This window comes from Pelophylax lessonae (genome assembly GCF_965119305.1).
Source record: "Pelophylax lessonae genome assembly, chromosome: 9".
Taxonomy (NCBI): domain Eukaryota; kingdom Metazoa; phylum Chordata; class Amphibia; order Anura; family Ranidae; genus Pelophylax; species Pelophylax lessonae.
The window spans coordinates 215,038,083-215,064,406 of NC_138776.1; the positions used below are offsets into that span (position 1 = coordinate 215,038,083).

Genomic DNA, 26,324 nt, shown 5'->3' on the forward strand with positions numbered 1-26,324 from the left:
TCTACAAAAATCAACAGGGTAGACAGATTTGTACAAAATTATCAAATACGACAGGTTGCTGGAGCTACGCGTTTCGCAATGGGCGCTTCCTCAGGGTCCAGCATTTGATGTATATAATTTAGAAAATGTATCAATTTTGGATACATAATGCATTTATAAAATATATGAACATTGTACTTTTCAACAATAAAAATATCTTTAATATAATCAATCAAACATAGTATTTTTACTCTATTTATTCATTTTTTAGTCGTTGATAAAAGGTTATTACATCATATATTGTTATGAATTGCATCTCTTATTAAAGAGAAATTCTTTAAATAAGACATAAACGACAAAAGTTGTAATTCATTCTACCAGTCAAATTTCCTATATGTTATCTTAACAGTATATTACAAGGTCAGAAAGGAGACTAAAAAAGTCTCTTAGAAATTGTATGCAGATCTACAAAGAGGATAGAAAACAAAACAAAACAGACAAAAAAAAAAAAAAAGGGGGAATTGATCCATTAGATTGTCCAAAAAAGGTGTAGAAAATGAATCATCAGGTAGCTCAAAGGGGGGGGGGGGGGGGGGGCAGGAGAAAGGTGGACCAGTCCACTGGGCCAAAAATTAGACCAGGGAGTAGTCAACCAACATCAGGGATAGGGCAGGAAGCCAGACAGATGAAAGGTCCTTATCAAAAATATTCAAAATCAAGGAGAAAATGAGGGAATATTCTTACCCTAGTTTGAAGATATAAGTAGATGATGTAGATGCTACTTGTTAGGTTTTAAAATCAGATAAGAACGGGGAGTAAATCATAGAACCTTTGGATTAAAAGATAAAGGAAAGGATCTTTAAATATTTATTCAAATGTGTTGGGATGTATCAGATAAGGGCAAAAAGGAAAGCCATAAGATATGTACTTCCTCAAGAGTCCTTTCTAGTGAACTTATTTAAAGTGATGTGTGCAGTATGAAGTAACCAAATTAGTGAGAATAATGTCAATGTTAATATAGAATCCACATATCATTCATAGAATGTAGATAGTAGATCGTGATATGTGCAATGACATATATCAATGGGGCCAAGTATGATATATGAATTCAAGGGTTAAATATAGCAGAGTGCCCAGTGTCCACTGGATATTTATTCCGGATATAAGATCTATAGGGATAAATATTAAGAGGTGCATAGTTACTAGTGAGGTATTTCAAAAGAAAACGGTGTGTAAAGGGTCAATTAGGGATAAGTTGCTTACCAGTTACTCCAACCGTATATATCTGCAAAAGTTCGACAGTCTAGGTGTAGCCCTGCTTGATCTTGTTCCAAAAAACTTACCTTATATACTGTTTTCGTATGGGTAACATCCTCCCCCTCCCCTATGTCTCCCGCCCCCCACATCCGTCCGCCAAAAGCGTCCACGTGTGGACGCCGCGGGAGGATGTTCCCGCAAACCGGAAGTAGTCGTCACTTCCGGTTCTTAAACCGGAAGTGACAACACATCAACGGAGACCGCACATGGCCAATACCACCAGACTTGCAGGGAGACCCCTAGCGACATCTAGTGGAAAACAAAGGTTAACACATGCACTTATTGCACAGATAAGAGACATAGATAAAGAAGATCTGTCTCTAATGATGCTCATTATGACAGAGATGGGAAAAATAGCAAATAATATGTAATGGCAACCTCTTAAATATAATCACTGATTTTCACACTATTATCCTTTATATTGAGACAAGATGCTAATTATTTCCCATCAGACAAAGGCTAAATTGATAAAATAACTCAGCCATGTTATAAAATTTGATTTATGGCCATGTGGATCTCGGTATGCGGGACAATGAACCACATGATGGCTATATCTACATCAATTGAAAAATAAAAAAATTAATAAATAAAAAAAAAAAAAAAAAATTTTAATACAAACAAAAAAAATAGTATATATTTTATAGGGAAAAGGAAGGGGAGGGAAGGGGAAGAGGGGGGGAATTGAAAAATTCTATTCTGGGTTTAAATAATATTAATCCTCCAGAAAGGGAGCAAAGCTCAAATGCTCATTTAATCCAGGGATCACACAAGCATTTAGGGAAAAGATCCAGCGTGCCTCTCTCTGTAGGATTATGTTATCAAAAGGTCCACCTCTGGGTCCAGGGTGGATTCTTTCTAGAGCAAAAAATTTAAATTTCAGACATTTGTATCTATGTGTTTGGGCTATATGCCTTGCTATTGGGCTTTCCAAATCTCCGCCCCGTGTATATGACACATGGTCCTTGATCCTTTCCCAGAAATGCCGCTTTGTCTTTCCTACATAAAAAGCAGGACATTCACACTTCCAAAGGTAAACAATACCGATGGTTTGACATGTTACAAAATGTTTCAATACAAAGGGGCGACCATTTGGAAGGGTTTGTTGACTTTTATTGGCGATAAATTTACAATATTTACATAGTCCACAGGGAAAAGTCCCATGAGGTAACTTAATACAAGGGTCCGTCTTTCTGTCTCTCTGATAGTGACTAGCTGTCACCATGTCTTTAATGGATTTGTTTCTCCTAAATATATCATGTTCGGTTTGGTATCTACAAACTTGCTGAGGATATTATCCTCCGCCAACAGATGCCAATGTTTGGCTATGATATTTCTCAGTTGTTTCGATTGTGAACAGTATCTAGTGATCATTCTGGTTTTATTTGGGGAACTGGTAGGTTCTCCCTGAAAGAGGAGGAGATCTCTCGGACTATCCCTTGCCTTTTTATATGCTCTCTTTGTACTTTTTCTACTATATCCTCTCTGTAGGAATCTTTCTTGCAATTGTAAAGCTTCATGTTCAAATTTAGTATCTTCCGAATAGTTCCTACGAATCCTGTAATATTGACCTACTGGTATTCCTTGAATTACATGTCTGGGGTGACTACTATTGGCATGTAGTAATGCGTTTGTAGCGGTTGGTTTCCTATAAAGTGTGGTGGCTAGTATATTTTCCGGATTTCTATAAATCTCAAGATCTAAAAATGAGATCTTAAACTTATCGTAAACGTATGTAAAATGCAAGTTAAAGTCATTTATGTTTAGCCTTTCCACAAATTCTTTTAGGGTGTCAAGAGGACCCGACCACAAGACGAAGATATTGTCAATATATCTTTTCCATATTTCTATGTGTTCAAGAAAACAAGACATAGATTCCCGAGAGAAAAGCCAACGTTCCCACCCCCCCCAGGTACAGGTTTGCGTAGGATGGGGCACACTTGGTCCCCATCGCTACTCCCTGTACCTGGAGGTAGTGGGAACCGTCGAATACAAACACATTATGTGTTAAGATGAAAAAAAGTAAATCTAGGACAAATTTATTTTAGTCGTCTGTGGTCGAGTCCTCTTTCGTTTAGAAATAGTTCCACGATTTCCACACCCCGAATGTGCGGTATATTCGAGTACAATGACTCGACGTCTATTGACACTAGATATGTGTCTTCTTGGATCTGGACTCCTTCAATTGTTAGCAACATATGCATAGTGTCTTTTAAATATGAAGGTAAGGACTCCACATGTGGGTGCAAATATGCATCCACATATGAGCTTGCATTCTGTGTGAGACTCATGCACACCATTTAGGACGTCACTAAAGAGCAAGATGGGGAGAGGGGCGTGTCCAAGATGGCAGCAGGAGCAGATGTGTGAGAGCTGAGCTCTGTTGCCTAATCTTGCTTTTACCTGTGATTCTGGAGCAAAAATTGTGCAGACACTCTATTCAATTCTGAGGGTCTTACAGGATGATGACGGGTGGACAGCGGCAGACCGGGACACGCAGAGCGTCACCAGAGACCTGAGTGATTCCCAAGACACTGCACACACGGCCAGCATTGCGACTTAGACTGACTCTGCTGAGCAGGTTGAGACAGACCCTGATCAGTTCCAGGCCCTCATGCAGGCCATTACAGGATGCCAGTCTACCCTTACTACTAAAATAGATGCCCTTCAGATGGACATTGGCCTGATCAGGAGGGAGATGGAGAAATTCAGGGGCCATCTGACAGAGGCCGAAGGGCGCCTGGGTGATGCGGAGGACACAGTCCATGACCATACAGCAGAGCTGCACACACACCGCACTAAAGTTAAGACCCTGGAGTTTAGAGCAGAAGATGTCGAAAGCCGAAGAAATAACTTGAGGATTGTTGGAATTCCTGAGGGAGCTGAGGGCCAGGATCCAGTGGCCTTTGCTGACTCTGAGCGCCTTCGCCAGGAGCTGCCACCACGGGCCAAATTCTCCCCATTCTTCACGGTGGAGAGAGCGCATAGAATGCCATCTACCAGGGGTCCAGTCGGCTCCCCACCCCGCACCTTCATCCTGCGACTCTTACATTTTAGGGACAGAGACCTGGTCCTACGGGAGGCGAGGAAACTAAAAGAATTGCTCTGAGGCAAGCTAAAGTGATGATTTTTCCCAGAATACTCAGTGGAGACACAGAGACTCTGGTGATCCTTTGATCAAGTCAAGCAGGCACTTCGTTGCTAAGGCCTCAAGTTTAGTATGCTCTTTCCCGCCCTACTTCGGGCAGAACAGATGGTTCTACAGCTCTGGACATAAGTGTCTTGAATATATTGTAAGACGATCCCTGTTTCTTTTGGCTCGAATCTCCTCTGGGATTTCAATACCTGTAAGATATTCTATTTATGGAGACATATACCTGGCTAAAGACTTCTACAATTGTATCCTGTGGAGGAGGCCTAAACCTGCTGTTTGGATTTATTCTCCCCCTTATTTGGCAACTGGGATCTTTGACCCCCTATTCCTGGGAGAAGAGAGGGCTTCTAAGTTTAACTGTTAAATTTTGACTGTAACGAAGGATGGTGTCCCTGAGAACCGCTCGGGTGATCTCTTCAAAACTCCTTGTGGACAAAAGGCAATGACTCTATGTGCTGTCTGGCTTATCTTTAGTATTCTCACTTCTCCTCCCTTCTCTTTTTTCTTGGCTCATAGACCCCTAAGTGGCATTTCGCCATGTTAATGTTTGGGCACCAAGCAAATCCCAATTAGGGTGATTTTGCAGGGTGGGCGGGGGTGGGACTGTTCTACCTGGTTTTTGTTTATTTTGTGTTTTGGTTCTTTGTTTTTTGTATGGTACGTACATATCTGAAATGTCTGCTCTATGACATGATACATGCTAAACGACTCTGTGCTGTTGTCCTCTTTGGAATCATTCTGAGGTTCAGTTGGAGAACTGAAGTCAATTTATATTGTGCTAAGTATATATGGCTCCTGTGATGTTGATTTCCTGAAACATCTGGGGAGTGGGGACTAAATGCTAAAATTAAGCACACACTAGTATTTAATTACCTCAAAACATACCAGCCCCATATCTTTATTCTACAGGAAACCCACCTGGTGGGGAGCAAAATCTTGTGTCTTAAAAAAAACGTGGGAACACCCGAAGGAGCGGGATTCACTTGTCACTTGGCCACCTATGCCACTTTCTCCCGTATATATATGCAAGTGGGGCAATGCTCCCGGCCCTACGGGAAGTGTCTATCCTCTCGCAAGGGATTTCAGACCACACATCAATGCTTTTACGTTTCAATGTGGGTTGACTCATCGCGGGGGGCTGAATTTGTGGAGATTATCCAGATACTGGATTTCTGACAAGAAGGTTGAACCCCAAATGGTTAGGGATATTTCAGACTATTGAGTGTGCAACCCTGGGACGCCTCCCCTGATATGGTTTGGGATACCTTCAAGGCCTAGGAACTTGAGGGTTGATATGCTACCTCCCTAGAGAGGGCAGTTTACCAAGATATGCTTCTAGCCTATAGAGAGGTTTCTTTACTTAGAGTTGAAGCTTCCCGTAAGATCCTCCTACACCAGTCCCAGAGGGTGTTTGATCAGGGAGACAAGATGGGTAAACTGCTGGCTTGGCTCTCCAAGGACAAAACTCCCTCTGCTCAAATTGAAGGTATACAAGGAAATGGGGGGCAAATACTGAAGGATCCTGACCAGATTAATGCTAGTTTTGCATATTATTATCAGCACCTGTACACCTCTAGATTCCAATACTCCATGGAACAGCTGAATCAATACTTGGATGAGATAGACTTCCCGGTACTTACCAACGATGCGCGTAAGTGGTTAGACGCCTACCAAATCACCAGATGAGATTAATCGAGCATTGGTATCTATGCCAGCAGGTAAGACCCCAGGGGTGGATGGCCTATCAGCCGAATTTTATAAAACTCATGCTGACCTTCTCCTCCCTCGATTATATGAGACACTAAAAGCGGCGCCCACTGATAACCAGCTCCCCCCCTCTATGTCTGAGGTGGGCATAGTGGTGGTCCCCAAGCCAGGAAAAGACCCAGCTTTCTGCTCTTCCTACCACAGGATCTCTCTATTGAGTGTCGAGACTAAAATTCTGACTAAAGTCCTGGCCAATTGACTAAACTCGTTCATTCTTACTATAGTGCATGGAGATCAGTCAGGATTTATGCCAGGTAAAGGAACAGATATCAACCTCTGACGACTTCATACTGGTATTGCTAGGTTGGAATTGAGCTCTGGCTCAGGAATGGTGGCCTCTCTGGATGCAAAGAAGGCCTTTGACTCTGGCTTGTCCTCCAAAAATTTGTGTTTGGGCCTAAATTTATAGACTGGGTCAAGCTCCTCTACCCTGTAGCCAGAGTCCGCATTAACGGCTTACTTTGCCCCTTTTTCCCACTGTTTAGAGAGACAAGGCAGGGCTGTCCACTTTCACCAGGATTGTTCGCACTAGCTGTTGAACCAATGGCGATCTGCCTAGGTGGGGTGGGAGAGGTGGTGGGTACAACAGTGGGCTCTATCATTGAAAAGGTATCCTTGTATGTGGACCAGTGGCGGCTGGTGCTCAAAATTTTTGGGGGGGCGCAAACAGAAAAGGGGGAGGGGTGGGATGAGTGGAAGCAGGGATGGGATGGGGTGGGATGAGTGGCAGCAGGGATGGGATGGGGTGGGATGAGTGGAAGCAGGGATGGGATGGGTGGCAGATGGGATGAGTGGCAGATGGCATGGGTGGCAGATGGGATGAGTGGCAGATGGCATGGGTGGCAGATGGCATGGGTGGCAGATGGCATGGGTGGAAGCAGGGATGGGATGGGTGGCAGCAGGGATGGAATGGGTGGCAGATGGGATGAGTGGCAGCAGGGATGGGATGGGGTGGGATGAGTGGAAGCAGGGATGGGGTGGGATGAGTGGAAGCAGGGATGGGATGGGTGGCAGATGGGATGAGTGGCAGCAGGGATGGGATGGGGTGGGATGAGTGGAAGCAGGGATGGGATGGGGTGGGATGAGTGGCAGCAGGGATGGGATGGGTGGCAGATGGGATGAGTGGCAGCACAGATGGGATGGGGTGGGATGAGTGGAAGCAGGGATGGGATGGGGTGGGATGAGTGGAAGCAGGGATGGGATGGGTGGCAGATGGGATGAGTGGCAGATGGCATGGGTGGCAGATGGGATGGGTGGCAGATGGAATGGGTGGCAGATGGGATGGGTGGCAGATGGCATGGGTGGAAGATGGAATGGGTGGCAGATGGGATGGAATAGGATGAATGGCAGCAGGGATGGGATGGGTGGCAGATGGGATGAGTGGCAGCACGGATGGGATGGGGTGGGATGAGTGGAAGCAGGAATGGGATGGGGTGGGATGACTGGAAGCAGGGATGGGATGGGTGGCAGATGGGATGAGTGGCAGATGGGATGGGTGGCAGATGGCATGGGTGGCAGATGGGATGAGTGGCAGATGGGATGAGTGGCAGATGGGATGAGTGGCAGATGGCATGGGTGGCAGATGGGATGAGTGGCAGATGGCATGGGTGGCAGATGGCATGGGTGGCAAATGGGATGAGTGGCAGATGGCATGGGTGGCAGATGGGATGGATGGCAGATGGCATGGGTGGCAGATGGGATGAGTGGCAGATGGGATGAGTGGCAGATGGCATGGGTGGCAGACAGCATGGGTGGCAGATGGGATGAGTGGCAGATGGGATGAGTGGCAGATGGCATGGGTGGCAGATAGCATGGGTGGCAGATGGGATGAGTGGCAGATGGAATGAGTGGCAGATGGCCTGGGTGGCAGATGGCATGGGTGGCAGATGGGATGGGTGGCAGATAGGATGAGTGGCAGATGGCATGGGTGCCAGATGGGATGGATGGCAGATGAGATGAGTGGCAGATGGGATGAGTGGCAGATGGCATGGGTGGCAGATAGCATGGGTGGCAGATGGGATGGGTGGCAGATGGGATGGAATAGGATGAATGGCAGCAGGGATGAGCACTGCTCTCTCCTGGCTGCCTCTATGAAAGCACATCCTGCCTGAACGGTAAGCAGCTTCTTCTCTCATCACTCCACATGTGCTTCTTGCAAAACACACAGAGTGAGACCTCCCCCGAGAGCTGCACTGTCGCTGCCTGTGTGTTTCCTCTCACTCTGCAATCTATCTCCATTGTCTGCACACACACACAGGCACACAGACAGGACAGAGAGGACCACACTGAGTCTGTCTGAGTCTGACTGAGGCACTTACCTGTCACCGCTGCTGCTGCTCTCGGGAGTCGGCCAGTCGGGACTCTCTGGAGAGTGGAGTGGAGACAAGACGTCCTCTTCTCTTCTTCCTCCGATGCGTGCCATCCTGGAGCCCGCTCTGACCATCTGACGGCGGGAAGGTGACCGCACCGCCCCCAGCAATGATGTCCTGAATCATGATTGGTCCAGGCTGGAGTCTGGACCAATCATGATCCAAGACATCACAAAAGGGGGTGGTGTAGCGCAGTGCTCTGCGCTACAGTTACGCCCCAGAAGGCCTCCAATCGGCGCCTCTGCGGGTGGAAAACCCCACCCCCCCATAGGCACCAATGAGGCGGGCGCCAAAAGGGGGTGGTGTAGCGCAGTGCTCTGCGCTACAGTTACGCCCCAGAAGGCCGTCAATTTTTTTTTTTTTAAATCTTTTTTTTCTTTTTCTTTTTGGGGGGGGGGGGGGGGCGGCGCCCCTGCGCCCCCTATCGGCCGGCTGCCACTGAATTGTGGACAAAGCTCTTTTGTTCCTGTAAGATACAGGTCCCTCCTTGAGTACTGCTTTAACCCTTATCGACACATTCGGGGAATTCTCAGGAATACATATTAATGGGACAAATCAGTTTTGTTCTCACTAGCGCAAGGACCCTTAAACCTGCTGATTCATTTGCCACTGTCAGTAGTTAAATATTTGGGAATTTCTGGTGATTTTACCACCTTTTTTAGCCACCAACCACCATCCGGTGGTGACCCAGCTTGCCCATAGGTATGGGATATGAAAGTCCCTTCCTCTAACCCCGGATGGTCGAGTGAATCTAATAAAGATGACCTTTCTGCCGAAGTTCCTTTATGTGTTTAAAAAACACCCCAGTTTTGATCCGTAGGGTATTTTTTTATAAAAAATACCAACTCCTTACTCACTTCATATGGGTGGGCAGGGTCTCCCGACTGGCGAGGTCCACTTTGCAGCTCCCTATGTCTCCAGGCGGATTAGCCCTTCCTAACTTTAAGTATTATTACTTGGCAGGGGTTCTGGTGACTTTAAGGTGGTGGTTTGGTCAACTGAAAGGGATCCCGGTGGTTAATTCTGAAGCGGCGATGCTAGGCTCCTATGCTGAGCTGAGTAATGTGGTTTTCCATGGCCCTAAGTCTAACCTTGGCATAACAACTCCAATGTCTACCACTATTAGAGTTTGGCAGCAGATGTCCAAATATATGGGGGAACCCAATAGCTACTTGCTCTACACTCCGCTGTGGGGATCCTGTAATATGGGCTAGGTTTGGTATCACCACCCTTAAACATATTTTTAAAGATGATTCTCTATTCTCTGACTTTTGACCAGCTAAAGCAGGAATTTAATTTGCCCAATCAACTGTTCTTTAGATATCTACAGCTGTGCCATGCTGTTAGGGCGCAAATTCCAAATCTGGTCACACTTGAATCACACTCAGTTGAGCACTTCTTGATCTCTAAAAATGTGGATAGAATCCTCTCCTCTCTTTATCTCCGGGTATCGGGAAGAGAGGCCACTAAGATGTCTCAATTACGTCAGACGTGGCAACAGGACGTTCCAGGTCTAATTGCGGAGGACTGGGAGGAGGATATACAGCAATTTATCCCTATGATGATTTCCGCAAGGGATAGGTTCATCCAATTGAAATTTTTGCATTTTGAATATTATACCCCGCAAAGAGTATCCACTATATAGCCTGGGGTCGATCAGTCCTGCTCGAGATGTGGAATAGAGGTGGGTACATATATACATATGGTCTAGTCCTGCCCTGCTCTTCAGTCTTACTTGCAGAGGGCGGTGGAGTGTTTTCATGCAACAGGTCCCTCTGGATCCTGCCTTTTTACTGCTCGGGGTGGGTTCCTGGTTGGAGGTTTCCTTCCATCATAGGTGCCTTCTTTTCTATGCAATGTTTAATGCAAGGAAACTTATCAAGACATCTGTGGCCCCCACGGTCAGGCAATGGAGAGAGTTGGTGAAACAGGTGCTGCCCCTTTACAAATTGACATATATGGGTCAAAACTGCCTGAAAAAGTTTATAAAAATCTGGGGTACATGGATTGAAGCGAGAGGACTGTCAATATGATTCCCAGGTCTGGCCTTTCCCCAACATCTCTCCCCTTCCCTCTCTCCCTACCCTTCTTCTTTCATTCTCCTCTTTCTCCTTGGATTTGGTACCTATTCCTCCGTCTTTCCTACCAGTTAAGCTTCCAACAAATAAAACAAAGCTCCTAAACTGAGTTACTTACATTCTGAATATGGAGTAAAGTCCTATTGACAATTAGTTTCCCAAGACAAATGTTCCGTTAGGCTATAGTGAATACTGCCGTACATAAGCTGTTGCCACAAACTCTAGCAATCGCTAGAGTAATAATATACTGATCTGTACTTATTTTGTACCATTTTATGTTCTGGAATTATGATATTTAGCTTGTATTGTCTTAAGCAAAATAAACTGCATCTGTTAAAAAAAAAGATCAGGGTGGGGATGTTTAAAGGAGCAGGGTAGCAGGTGGAGTGACCTCAGAGGAGTAAACTGGAACAGCAGCTAACAGGAACAGGCTGGAAGCATAGCCTAAGATTAGTAATTGAGTTTGAGTTGGCAAACATAAAGACAGGCAGCAAGCAGAGTGGTGATAGCCAGGTTCATGGTCAGTGGGCAGGTCAAGATCACACCAGGAAATCAGCCATGGTCATGAATTAGCTGGATCACAAAGCAAAGGCAAAGCAAAAGCAATGGACAGGCAAACAAAGACAGGAACTGGGACAAGCCGAGTAAGGTCAAGATGCCTGGATAACAACTGAAGACCATTTGGTAAATTCCTGAAAAAGGCCTTGTGGTTCCAAAGCTGGAATTAGGACTTCTGATGTCATCTTGACACAAAACTTTAAGCAGTGTAGCTGATAAATCAATATAGTGTTATGTGCACAGTCCAGATTAGGATGTATTTATCTCTCGGGTCTTGTGACATATCAGGTACATTGTGTGGCTCCCTGCAATTTGGGCTATGTAACAGTTGGCAGGGGGTAATTATTATTAAATGACATCCTCTCACATCTAATTAATGAAGGGTAGCATTGAAAGACATGGGGGGGGGGGGTGGACTGTGTCATGTGATCTCTCATCAATGGCCAACTGGGAGTGGAATATGTTAAACACACCTACAATAAGTAATACATACATGTATACATTTAATTTGATCAGATTGTTATATTGTATATCAGCCTAATTATATGTATTTATATTACAATATTGTTGTCTCTTTTCTATAGGCTCAGCATTTGTTAAGGTGTCCCTCATGAATCACAACAGGTTTATTAAGAGCAAGAAGACAGCTGTAGTGCTTGGGACTCCAAATCCTGTGTATAATGAAACTTTTAGCTTTAAGGTGGAACAAAGTGAATTGGACACAGCAAGCCTGAGTTTTTCCATCTTGCAGAATGCTGAAGGAGATAGTAAGTAGCACAGACAACCACACACATATATCTATATAAAGTATCTATATCCATGAAACATATCTGTGTGCCTTTTTCTGAATACTTAGAATAGTTACACTTAAATCCGGTTCAACTAAAAAAAAAAAAAAAAAAACAGTATTGAAAACCCAACCATACAATCCCATATATACAATCCTATACCCGCTGTTGATCCAGAGGAAGGCAAAAATAAACCCCAGCAAAGCATGATCCAATTTTCTACAGCAGGGGGAAAAAATCCTTCCTGATCCCCCGAGAGGCAATCGGATATTCCCTGGATCAACTTTACCTAAAAAAAAAGATGTTTACTGCTTTTTTACTGCTTGGGGTGGCCAGGGTAAACCAGGCCAGGGTTATATAAGTTATATATTTAGACATAGAGGTGGGTTTATCATCAGGGCATTATGGGCATTAAAGCTGAACTCCAAGCATTATCTTTATTACATAGATACATAGTTCGCCTGGTTGAAAAAAAGGCACAAGTCCATCTAGTTCAACCAATAAATATTGCATACGTACATTGATCCAGCTTGGCACAATTTAAGTATGCATATCTCATGCCTAATGAACTGATAGGGAAGCTGACGATCGTTACAGTAGTTGGCACTAAAAGAGTGATAGCCACTATTTTCTGGGTCTTGTTTAGATTCTATGCAATTGGTGTCACTGCCCCTTCACCATGTCCAATGACAGAATGTCTTGTATTCATTGAATAAAAATGGCGGTGGTGCTTAGCAATCAACCCTGTGGGAAGTAGGGCAGCCACTCGCATAGAACCTATGCAAGACCCTGAAGATGTGCCGACTATTACAGTGATTTCCAGCATCCCCAGCAATCCATCAGGTATAAGATATGTATACATACTTTGGCACAAGCCGGATCAATGTCCTGTAAGTATGCAATACCTGGAGTTCATCTTTAGGTTTGGGATCTAAAGCTGTAAGTGCTAGGGAGAGCAAACCATTATATTATTTTGACATTAAGAGTTTGTAGCATTTTTCTAATGATTTATGTAAAGGTTATTTACTATTATTCATATTAATCAAACTTATAATGAAGAAAATGTCAGCAGATAAAGCAAAATCGTATATATATAAAATTGGGACATAAAGTTTCAATACTGCACAAGGCTGACGATAGCCTAGATCTGCTTCTATTTGACCACCCTGTAGTATAAACACTTTGCTTCTGCCACCAAGGAGTTAAACTATTCTGCTTCAAACAACTTAGATGGAAAATACAACAAGCAACTATGTGTGAACTGGGTGCTCCTCTCCAGCTGTTTATCCAACCTTCACCTGTCCCATATCACTAGCAAACAAGACTTTAGTTCCCTTATTAACCATTTTACTGTTAGTGAGCACTGCAGGTCTTTGTCACAGTGACTGAGAGTAATTACTGCACAGACATGGGCTTCTGCAAAAGGGGGCAAGGAGGGGGGGGGAGTGCCCCCCCCTGGAATCTCAACTTCCCCTTTAAAGTGGTTGTTAAGCTTTATACCATCTGGTCTGTTTAATAATCCTGTGTGCCATGCCCCTGTGTCTGTGTATTCAAAAACATAAGCTGTTCTTTACCAGTTTTCAGAGTGCCGCACCCGAGACCCGCTGGCTCTCCCCATCTGACAGCTGTCGGCATTGGGCGGGGCTGAGGATTCCCCGCTGACTTCAGTTGGGAGGGCAGAAGGAGAGAGGCAGCGGGTCACATGAGCAGCAATCGGCGCTCTGAAAACTTGTAAAGAATGGCTTATTTTTATAACACACCGACACAAAGAATTATTAAACAGACTGTAGACAGGATATGAAACTTTAAATGAAAATACAGCAGCAGGAGGGGAGTGGAGGGTCAGGCACTAACACAGGGCCAGACAGGCAGGGAGAGAGGGAGGAGAAGAGGATAGGAGAGCTGCAGATGATGGAGGCACGTAGACTGACCACGGTATCAGGGCTCAGCAGCCATGATATATCCTGGTCAGTTTACAGAGGGGAGGACATAGCCAGGCAGGATCAGCCAGGTATTTTAGGTAATAGAAAGGGCCAAATTACACAGCACAAGCACTGTGCTGTATAACATGCTTAAGTTTAAGGGAACATAATCAATATGTTTGTTTTTTTTTTTTTAGGTTAACAAACACTTTAAAAATACTTTCTGCCATTTCCCCTTTAAAATAAATACTCAAAATAAATATAACTAAGCCCCTCCCCTTCATGACATTGTTGAAAAGGGGCAGAGCATGGGTGACCTTAAAATGATGCCCACCCTGAAAAAAGTTCTGTGGACGCCCATGTGCACAGATGTTTTATTCATATGAAAAGGGCACAAGGATGTGTATCTATCAAGCCGTCTAATTAATAATAATATTATAGCTTTTGTTATGCCCAGGAAGTTTAATGCTCCAAGTCTCTCCCAAGTGAAACAATTATATTGAATATAACAGAGAATTAAGGTATTGAAATACAATTAGATGCCAGTTACGGCCATCTGTAGGCTCTGCCAGCTGTTAGATAATGAAGGTTGGAGGGAAAGAGTAATCAGAAGTTACTTTGTTAGAACGCTCTACAGTACATATAAAGAATTTGTATTAATTTATGTTCACTGATTACTAAAACCAAACAGGAAAAGCATGATTTTGTTAAAAACCTCATTTTATTTAAAAAGCTGAAAAAGCTGAAAATAAGAAACTATAAGTTGTTCCTAACTTGCCTGGTACAATTTTTACGGGAAGGTACTGTTGGTTCAAATGCATGCACATAATGCAACAAATAAAAAAAGCTGAAGATAGAAAACAACCAGTACTCTTTAAAAAAGTTACCGTAATATCCTTAAAGTGGTTGTAAACTACAGAAATGTAAAATGAACAAAGCATGTCCTTCTATAGTGTTCTCTTGCCCCTATCTAAAGCATCTAGTGTGGTTCCTATCTGCTCTCTCCTTTCTCTGCTATCTGCTGAGTCACTTCCGAAAATCTATACCAACACCAGACAATCCCACGAGATGCACCCCCCCCCCAGCACACAGCAGGTGATTGACAGGCTCAGCTCTGCATGTTTTACTATGGGACTGTGTAAACTGAGGTGTGCCTATTCTCTACCGTCAGGTTTGGCATTACGCTATCCTCGCTTTGCAGTGTGACGTCAGATACCCTGCAGTGTGACGTCAGAAATGCTGTCTAAATTCTGTACTTTGATTGGCTTTGGAAAAGAGAGGGCTGTACATATACTGCTACAACTTATGTAGAAGAATTTGTTTAATCTCTATGTATCACCTGAGGCTAGTCACTTCTTTGGGTATATCTAAAGGTTTACCATCACTTTAAACTTGATATCATACACCAGAAAACAAATCAGTAGAAGATAAATTCCAAATGTAACACAAATGAGTCTGCATCCTATTTCAAAAGATGCCATCTAAAAGAAAATGCTGCAGAACCTGGTAACATGATATAGTCACTTGAAACTGGGAGGAGTCTGCAAAACACTTCCTGGACAAACATATGGGAAGTACTAGGCTACCAGTGTGTCTATATGGGAGGCAACTGATATCATTGAAAAAATCTACCTTTGGGCTTGGTTTACATACAGTACATGCCAATTGGATGAAATGGATTCGATTTGCATTACATGCAGTATCTCACAAAAGTGACAACACTGAATAAATTACACTTTGCAATAATATAAAGTAGTGAATGTACAGCTTGTATAACAGTGTAAATTTTCTGTACTCTCAAAATATCTCATCACACAGAATTTAACGTCTAAACCGCTGGAAACAAAAGTGAGTACACCCCTAAATGAAAATGTCCAAATTGGGCCCAATTAGCCATTTTCCCTCCCCAATGTCATGTGACACGTTAGTGTCACAAGGCCTCAGGTGTGAATGGGGACCAGGTATGTTAAATGTGGTGTTATCGCTCTCACTCTCTCATAATGGTCACTGAAAGTTCAACACGGCACCTCATGGCAAAGAACTCTCTGAGAATTAAAAAAAAAAGAAGTGTTGCTCTACATAAAGATGGCTGGCCTAGACTATAAGAAGATTGCCAAGACCCTGAAACTGAGCTGCAGCACGGTTGCCAAGACCACAAAGCGGTTTAACAGGACAGGTTCCACTCAGAACAGGCCTCGCCATAGTCTACCAAAGCAGTTGAGTGCACATGCTCAGCGTCATATCCAGAGGTTGTCTTTGGGAAACAGACGAATGAGTGCTGCCAGCTGTGCTGCAGAGGTTGAATGGGTGGTGGGTCAGCCTGTCAGTGCACAGACCATACACCGCACACTGCATCAAATTGGTCTGCATTGCTTTCGTCCAAGAAGGAAGCCTCTTCTAAAGATGATGCACAAGAAAGCCCGCAAATAGTTTGCTGGAGACAAGCAGTCTAAGGACATAGATTAATAGAACCATGTCCTGTGGTCTGATGAGACCAAGATAAACCTATTTGGATCAGATGGTGTCAAGCCTGTGTGGCGGCAACCAGGTGAGGAGTACAAAGACAAGTGTGTCTTGCCTACAGTCAAGCATGGTGGTGGGAGTGTCATGGTCTGGTGCTGCATGAGTGCTGCCGGCACTGGGGAGCTACAGTTCATTGAGGGAACCATGAATGCCAACATGTACTGTGATATACTAAAGCAGAGCATGATCCCCTCTTTTCAGAGATTGGGCCACAGGGCAGTATTCAAACATGATAACGACCACAAACACACCTCCAAGACTACCACTGCCTTGCTAAAGAAGCGGAGGGTAAAGGTGATGGACTGGCCAAACATCTCTCCAGACTTAAACCCTATTGAGCATCTGTGGGGTATTCTCAAACGGAAGGTGGAGGAGTGCAAGGTCTCTTACATCCACCATCTCTGTGATGTCGTTATGGAGGAGTGGAAGAGGACTCCAGTGGCAACCTGTGAAGCTCTGGTGCCACTGGTGTCTCCATGCCCAAGAGGGTTAAGACAGTGCTGGAAAATATTGGTGGACACACAAAATATTGACACTATGGGCCCAATTTGGACATTTTCACTTATTGGTGTACTCACTTTTGTTGCCATCAGTTTAGACATTAATAACTGCTTGTTGAGTTATTTTGAGGGTACAGCTAATCAATATTAATATACAAGCTGTACACTCATACCTTACATTATAGTAAAGTGTAATTTCTTCAGTGTTGCCACATGAAAAGATATAATAAAATATTTACAAAAATGTGAGGGGTGTAATCACTTTTGTGAGATACTGTGTGTCCGGGCCAGGCCACAGTACATTTTAAAAAGAGTCCTGTAAGTTTTTCAGTCCGGTTCAAGTAAAAATCTGCATCTGAACCGGTAAACAAAACAGCACCGGAGTCCTTTTAAAAATCACAATTAAACCATGGCTCGACATACATGAACCGAGCCTAAATGCAAATTTTAGTGACCTCATAAGCAGCAGAATTGCTGTTATTTTATAAATCAGTAGGTTTTTTATACATTTTCAGTGTAATAAAGAGTATGTGCATAAATGCAACAAATACATGTACTGAATCGCATGTGCTCACAAAGCTTATCCTAACTCCAAATAACCCAGCAGTTAACCCATATACCGACATACAAGGCTCTCCACAGAATTTGAAAAATGTATTCAGCAAGGGACTATGTCCCCACTCCCCATCCATATCTACCCTGTCCAATGAAGACCTAGCTGAAAGCTTGGTTATTGGTTATTAAAGTGTCTGTTCAACCTACCACATTGTCCCCCTAATGCCTATCTGCAAAGATCCAATCCTCCTCTATTTTATAACACCAAATGCCCAGATTTTGATTAGTGCAGGAATAATAACACTACAAAAGAAGAAGAGGAACAGAGTGGCTAATGCCCCATACACACGTGCAGATTATCTGCAGACTTTTGTCTGCAGACTTACCAAAACCATATAATATGAGGTCAAACCTAAACACTTTCAATTTGTATGCAATCCGGCAGGCCCTTGCACTACATAGAAAAGGTAAGTCTGCAGACAAAAGTCTGCAGATAATCTGCACGTGTGTATGGGGCATAAGCGTAGCATTGCAAAAGCTTTAGATAAAAGCAGAGACTATCATAAGATGACAATGGTAATGTGCTTGTGTAAATAGATCATGCGCTCGACTCCGGGGCGTGTGTCTCACACCATAAGTGATGCCGATAGTACCCATGGCGCTGGTAGCTCCCAGCACTTACGGTTGTCTTGGGTACACTCGGAAGGGCAAGGATGACGTCCCAACTGGGACCAAGGTGAGGGGGCATGGCTTCACGTTTGGAAACGAGCATCCCAGAGCCAAGTGGATGATCTATTGGCACAAGCGCATTACCACTGTCATCTTGGAAGTTTCTCTGCTTTTATCTAAATAAGGTTTTTACAATGCTACGCTTAGCATCGAGTTTCTTCTAGCACCTCTTTTTTTTATAATATACTTTATGGATTTTCCAGAATGAAAGGGTACAGAGTTCCAGGGAGTAGGTAAAACAAAACTGAGTCTCTCCCTGGTCACAGACAGATGTCCTAATAGCTCAAAGTAACGACTCGCTGACAGGCGACATGTAGCCAAATATAACGTAGTTAACATGAATAAAAAGAGTAAAAACATGGCTGTATGTCCCTCTGTAGCCTCAAGTCTCACCCCACTCCAGCCCTGTGAAGGAGAAGAGGCAGGTGGGGGGGGGGGGGGGGGGGAGGGATTGAGAGTCATTGGAGGTAAGACAGTGAACGGAGGAGCATTGGCTCCAAAATCAAACCAGGTACTTCTGATATCAACAAGGTGGGCTAAGAAAAGAGAGAAGCCCTGTGGTTGGAGACTATGGATGGGCTGGTGGCTATAGAGTGCAGGACAAGTTAATAAACATGTTAGTACTGTATAATAAACAAAGTAAGGAGGTCCAGGGGGAGACCATTGACATATTGGAGGGTAACCAAGGGTGTGCACATGTCCGCAAGTAGTATAGCCAGGATGTTACCATACGAAAATGCAAATAGCATCAGAAAGAATATGTTCTAGCAATATACCTAGAGTTCAAATTGAGTGTCATTTTAAAAGATGAATGAAGATAGGTACAGTATCCAGGTTGATCTTTGATTGGCAGGATTTTAGCGATGAATGGTGCCCATCTGAGCTGGAGGCAGGTTGATGTGCCATGTGTAGATAAGTCTCAAGTTTTTCTTCGTGCAGTAAATTTTGGGGTCTTGTTTGACATCCAGAATTGTGGGTGGGTTGGTGGAGGACCAGTTTTTGAGGCTAGCACGTCTGGCCAACATGAAGCACGTTAACAACTAGGCTTTGTTGTGTTGTGTGATTGCTAATTAAGCTTTTGCATGGCTTGGGGAGGCAGTTTCCAGATGGCCAAAGAGTAGAGAGAAAATGTCTTTTGTTGGGGAGTGGCCTGTGACCATTATGGCAAAATTTTCTACATGGTCCCAGAAGATAGCAATGTGGGAGCATAGCCAAGGTCTGTGGAGCAGTGTCAGTCTGTCCTGGCCACAAACGGGGGCAATGACGGTTTAGTGATTTTTGTGATGAAGAAGATAGGTATGGAATGTATACATACCTTATTGCATTAAATGCATTATTTTCAACTTGTTCTTTTAGCTCTTTAGAGCCAGCAGCCACTATGCTAGCAACCTCTACACAATACAAACTTTTACATATGGGCTACTTACTCTATACATGGACTGAATTTGTTGCTGTTTTAGTGCCATACCTGCTTGCTCTTCACCTTAGCTTGTGAGCGCCAATACTGTGTGTTTATTGCTGGATACCCACACTACAAAATCTACTCTCAATGAGAACCCTTGTTGAAATTACTACAATAAATGAAATTTTAGCTTGCCCAAGAGGATGTATTTCAAATGTATTTCAGATACTTACATATCAGGAACGCTACCGGATCTCAATTCCCAACCAATCTGGCTTTACAAAAAGACCTATTGGAATTGTGTTTACCGCAGCCTGACCTCCCTAGACCACTCTTATTCCTATACCTATACCTCATGGAGTAAGAAATCTTGAATTCAACTACTTCAAAAAAATGGAAATCTGATATTCCTGAGCTTGTGAAAGGTGAATGGGATGATGGTTTTATACAATAACCCACACTCATGATCTCAGTGAGTGGCAAATTTATCCAAGTTAAAATTTAACACATATGTGTACATAAGTTTAGAAGTAACTCTATATAGAAAGGTACAAAGAAAATCTGTTGACGTCAGTGCAGCAAATGGTTCAAAGCATTACCTAACAATCAGCTAAAACAGGTCATTTGATTCACGAGCACCGGAAGATGTCACATCCTCTAATAAAAAGTGAAAGGGGTGGATAGACAGTGATCTGGGTGGAGAAAGAACCAACAAAGGAGAGAAGCCACTAAAGCTCCAATGTCTACAGGCTTAAAAGTATTGCATCAGTATTAGAGTAGCGGGGGGGGGGGGGGGAATAAGTAAATAAATGTTCAGACAGATAATGGGGTTCCAAGCCATGAAGAGCCTGATAGGTGAGCAGGAGGATCTTAAAGTCTATTGACCCAAGAGCCCTAGAGAGGGTAATAGGTCAAAAATGGTATGTACGTATATAGGGCTGAAGGAGTAAAAGGCAGAGCCTTTGAATGCACTCATCTTTCAAAAAATACAAGTTCTAGGCAATGAAAATGGAAGGGGTTAATTTTCAAATCTTTAAAAAATGCTCCCCTTTAGGCAGGAAGAGTAGGTGATCTAGCTTAAAGTGGTACTAAACACACAACAGTAAAATCAGTCTGTATATGCAGTAAAGCAGGCTTGTTATACTCACTGTGGAACCTAAGGGGTAAATCCTCCACATTGTGTAAAAAGGCTGTTTGAGCCTGTTTTCTCTGATCCTCCCCTTCTTTTACTGTCCCAAATCCATCTACTGATAAGACAGAGCCTTTGGAGTCATTCTGCACATGCTCATGTTGGTGTGTATTGCTAGAGAGTTTTTTTTCCTTGTGAGGGTGCATGTGATCTAAACAAGCCCATAAGCACTGTCCAGACAGAGGGTCATGGGTCCTGCAGCCTCATAGGACTGTCAGAGTAGAATGAAAACTCCTTCTACAAGCTTTAGCCAGACACTAATAGAAGTCACAAGACTGCTATATACTGCTATTGAGAAATGGTATTTAGCAGTTTACATTTACTAAAATAATTGCATTTCCATGTTGTGTGTACTGTGGGAGACCGGATATAGTCAATGCAGGGTCCTGGGTTTAGTAACACTTTAAATGTCGTAAACCTAGGAAATAAAGGACTAGCAATTTGTGCATTTAAAATACAGGTGGCAATTCTCTCAGTTTATATAATAGATAATTGGCAATAAAACCATCATTTGTGAAGTTACCTTTGCCATGGGAGCAATGTATTCCAGTTTGTTGAAAGGTTGTGCCTCTATGGAGGCCGTTCCTGGTGCTCCAGGATCCAACAATAGCTATAGCAGACCATGCAGCTTCTATGGGCCAGGTGTGGAAGGGGGGCATGTGAAGAGAATTTCCATCACTGTCATCACTGTATTATTAAGGAATTGCAGAGGCTGCTGTTGACACCGACCCTGTACTCCATGTGACATTTCCAAGAGAGAAGGGCTGAGACTTTAGAATCATTGTCAAATATTTCACAGGCCAGTCTAGGTGAGATCTGGCTCCATACTCCACGATCAATTCTCAGGTGCTGGCCCAACTTGTCTCCACTCAAACAATCAGCTGTACTAGCAACAGAAATGTCACTCACCAAGATGCTAAAAGTATAATGCCTTCAATAAAATAGCCAACAGGAAGAAGTTATTTAGATATTTCCAGCTGGGCCCAATGCATTCTACTTGCTGTGAAAGGTGTGAGAATTTACACTGAGGCCTTGAGAATGGAAATGCTATACAACAATTATCATCTTGTGTTATGGAATATGTCAACAAAAAATTCATATTCCTGATATGTATCTGCTGTACCATGAACTTGTATGAAAAAGTATCCTGTTCTCGTATTGCTTCCTTTGTATAAAATACCTGCTGTTCCTGTCAATCCCTCTGCTTTCCTGTTATAAATAAGATCCTTATGCAACTGAGAACAAAGGGAATGTGATCACTCACAAAAAGGGGGGCAAAAGGTATTTCTTTCTGTTTTTTTATGTATTGTGGTATTGGTGAGATTATACCCATGTGGCAGGTGCTTTTCCAATGAGTTGTGCCAGTCAAAACTGCATTTAAGGACATGGAAGCCCACTTTTATTAAACAAAACAAAAAGTTCACATTCACATCAGTTGCCCACACAGGGGTTTTTCCACATCAATATGAACAATAAAAATACCGAGGCACCTGGCTCCCTTGTTGGCGGTGCTATTATCAGTCCCTCTGACTGTGTTGTCCAGCTCTACTGCCTCACATGGCTTTCTTAACCTTTAGTTGCAGCGTCCTGCTGCACAGCGCAATCCTGACTTCTAGGTATGGGTTTTTCTGACATCCCGATAGGAGCCCACCTGACCCCTTGGTGAGACCCTCCGTCTCCTGGCTGCTTGCTAGGGCACCTCTGACCCCAGGGTGAGACCTCCTGTCTCTTGGCTGCTGTCTGGAGCACCTCTTACCCCTGGGTGAGACCTTCTGTCTCTTGGCTGCGGGCTGGGCAACTTCAACCTCTGAATGAGACCTCCTGTCTCTTGGCTTCTGGCTGGGGCACCTCTGTCCCCTGGGTGAAACATTCTGTCTTCCACACTGGTAGCTGTCTCTAATTAGAGAACCCTGAGCTATCCTTAGGTTTTAGTATATAACAACCCTGCACACCTGTGTACTAAAGACATTGACATTGGAAGTTCCGATCCAGAACAAGGGAATCCAGAGAAAACCCAAACCCTTAATGCGAATCCTGTGTCTTATTCTCCTCCATTTTCAGTGACAGGATCTCGCTCTGTTTCAGTATACACAAGTGTTTTGCTTTTTATTTCTATTTTAAATTGAGTGGATTGTTTTACAAGGTGAGGGCTTACATACAGTGCCTTGCGAAAGTATTCGGCCCACTTGAACTTTGCGACCTTTTGCCACATTTCAGGCTTCAAACATAAAGATATAAAACTGTAATTTTTTGTGAAGAATCAACAACAATCATGGGACAATCATGGGACACAATCATGAAGTGGAACGAAGTTTATTGGATATTTTAAACTTTGTTAACAAATAAAAAACTGAAAAATTGGGCGTGCAAAATTATTCAGCCCCTTTACTTTCAGTGCAGCAAACTCTCTCCAGAAGTTCAGTGAGGATCTCTGAACGATCCAATGTTGACCTAAATGACTAATGATGATAAATAGAATCCACCTGTGTGTAATCAAGTCTCCGTATAAATGCACCTGCACTGTGATAGTCTCAGAGGTCCGTTTAAAGCGCAGAGAGCATCATGAAGAACAAGGAACACACCAGGCAGGTCCGAGATACTGTTGTATCAGAGAAGACTGATCAGAGATGCAGCCAAGAGGCCCATGATCACTCTGGATGAACTGCAGAGATCTACAGCTGAGGTGGGAGACTCTGTCCATAGGACAACAATCAGTCGTATACTGCACAAATCTGGCCTTTATGGAAGAGTGGCAAGAAGAAAGCCATTTCTTAAAGATATCCATAAAAAATGTAGTTTGAAGTTTGCCACAAGCCACCTGGGAGACACACCAAACATGTGGAAGAAGGTGCTCTGGTCAGATGAAACCAAAATCAAACTTTTTGGCAACAATGCAAAACTTTATGTTTGGCGTAAAAGCAACACAGCTCATCACCCTGAACACACCATCCCCACTGTCAAACATGGTGGTGGCAGCATCATGGTTTGGGCCTGCTTTTCTTCAGCAGGGACAGGGAAGATGGTTAAAATTGATGGGAAGATGGGATGGAGCCAAATACAGGACCATTCTGGAAGAAAACCTGATGGAGTCTGCAAATGACCTGAGACTGGGATGGAGATTTGTCTTCCAACAAGACAATGATCCAAAACATAAAGCAAAATCTACAATGGAATGGTTCACAAATAAACATATCCAGGTGTTAGAATGGCCAAGTCAAAGTCCAGACCTGAATCCAATTGAGAATCTATGGAAAGAACTGAAAACTGCTGTTCACAAACGCTCTCCATCCAAGCTCACTGAGCTCGAGCTGTTTTGCAAGGAGGAATGGGCAAAAATTTCAGTCTCTCGATGTGCAAAACTGATAGAGACATACCCCAAGCGACTTACAGCTGTAATCGCAGCAAAGGGTGGCGCTAGAAAGTATTAACTTAAGGGGGCTGAATAATTTTGCACGCCCAATTTTTCAGTTTTTTATTTGTTACAAAAGTTTGAAATATCCAATAAATTTCGTACCACTTCATGATTGTGTCCCACTTGTTGTTGATTCTTCACAAAAAATTACAGTTTTATATCTTTATGTTTGAAGCCTGAAATGTGGCAAAAGGTCGCAAAGTTCAAGGGGGGTGAATACTTTCACAAGGCACTGTATACTTTAAGGTACATTGTTTTAAATCAAACAGGTTCCAAATTGCATGAAATCCATGTACACTTATCTGAAATCTGTTTAATTCCTTTGAATTACTACACACCATTACTGCTCTTAGTACTTCTTCAGTAAATAAGGAGAGGTATGAAGACATTATTTATTTATATTCAGTATAGTACTAATGACAAACTGACAATCATGTTATATGCCTTCTGTGTTATTTAGAGACTATTTTGCTGGGCCGTGTTGTCGTTGGACCATACATGTACACAAGAGGTCGAGAACTGGAGCACTGGAATGAAATGCTTAATAAACCCAAAGAACTGGTAAAAAGATGGCATGCACTGAGCATCAGTACCTGAAGCTTAACCACCTTTTGAGACACAAGAAGACATTAATCAGAGTTGGCAAAATAATGGGAAATTGAAATTTAGACTTGGCTGTGCGCTGAACAATGCATGTTGCCATCTCCTGGAATTGTCACTGGCTTTCAGTCTTGTTGGACTGACTGAGGATAGACTGGAATTTCCAAAGAATATACATATCTATAGACCATGCTGTGATAGCTTGGTAATCTCACAGTATTAACTCTGCCATAATAGTAGTACAATGTTTGATGTATAGTAGCAAAAGTTAGTTTGGGCCATGTTTAATAATAAATGGTATAAATAGCTAAACATTCACATGCCTGTTTTTTGTGTTTAATTAAACACTACCCGTAAACCGACGTACCTGTATGTCGGCTTGAAGAAGTGGTTGTAAAAAGATAATGCGTGCAGCTGCAGGACTCAACCTGGTACAATGTTTTAGAGCTGACTATTGGCTTTCAGGAGATAACCGATGCGGCTCAGCAGCCGCTCGGCCGCTATCTCAGCGAGTGGGAGGGGACGTCCCTCTCCTCCCGCCGTCTTCCGCGACTCTGCCTGGGTCTCCCGTCCCACCGGGAGACCCGAGCAACCAGCCGGCACATCCGCCAGCTGGTTGGAGTCCCGAACTAACCTGGATTCGACTTCGATCGGGTCTCTGATCATGTCCCTCTGGCTGTGTTGTCCAGCTCTACTGCCCTACATGGCTTTCTTAGCCTTTAGTTGCAGTGTCCTCAACGTCACAACGTCACTTCCGGTTTACTCGGCTGCCAATGATACTGATTTCAAAAAAGATTCAGTATTCAAGAATGCCGACTTTTGTGGTGCATTGAAGGCGATTGGGGTCTTTTAGACCCCAGATCCCTCCATAAAGTATACCTGTCACTGCCTATTACTGTCACAAGGGATGTTTACATTTCTTGTGACAGCAATAAAAGTGATCAGATTTTTTTTTTTAAACTGTTAAAAATAAAATAGCCCCCCGTCCCTGTGAGCTTGCGCACCACAGAAAACACATAAGTTGCGCCCGCAAATGAAAACTGTGTTCAGATCACAAGTGAGGTTATCGATACGATCGCCAGAGTGGGAGCAATAATTCTGTAAAAAGACTTTCTCTGTAACTCTAACCGTTAAAAATGTTTAAAGCGTCGCCTATGGAGATTTTTAAGTTTGTCGCCATTCCATGAGTGTGTGCAATTTTAAACCGTAACATGCTAGGTATCTATTTACTTATTTCACAATATACAAAAAATTGGGCTAACTTTAATGTTTTGTTTTTTTTAAATTCAGTAAAACGTATTTTTTCCAAAAAAATTGCGTTTGAAAGACCACTGCACAAATACCTCACGACAAATAATATTGCAACGACCGCCATTTTATTCTCCAGAGTCTTCGCTAAAAAAATATATATATATAATGTTTGGGGGTTCTAAGTAATTTTCTAGAGAAAAATACTGATTTTAACTTGTAAACAACAAGTGTCAG

General features: G+C 43.3%; 1 protein-coding gene across 3 annotated transcripts in view; it reads left to right on the forward strand.

Annotated features, from left to right (window-relative positions):
- Positions 1-25,111, forward strand: part of SYT15 (synaptotagmin 15) — a 142,134-nt gene extending 117,023 nt beyond the window's left edge. For all 3 annotated transcript variants that reach the window (XM_082268501.1, XM_082268502.1, XM_082268503.1), the window contains 2 exons: positions 11,804-11,986; positions 24,700-25,111. In XM_082268501.1, coding sequence (XP_082124627.1) covers positions 11,804-11,986; positions 24,700-24,836 — 320 coding nt within the window. In that variant the 3' untranslated portion in view covers positions 24,837-25,111. The remainder of the gene's footprint in view (positions 1-11,803; positions 11,987-24,699) is intronic.
- The last annotated feature ends 1,213 nt before the right edge of the window (positions 25,112-26,324 follow it).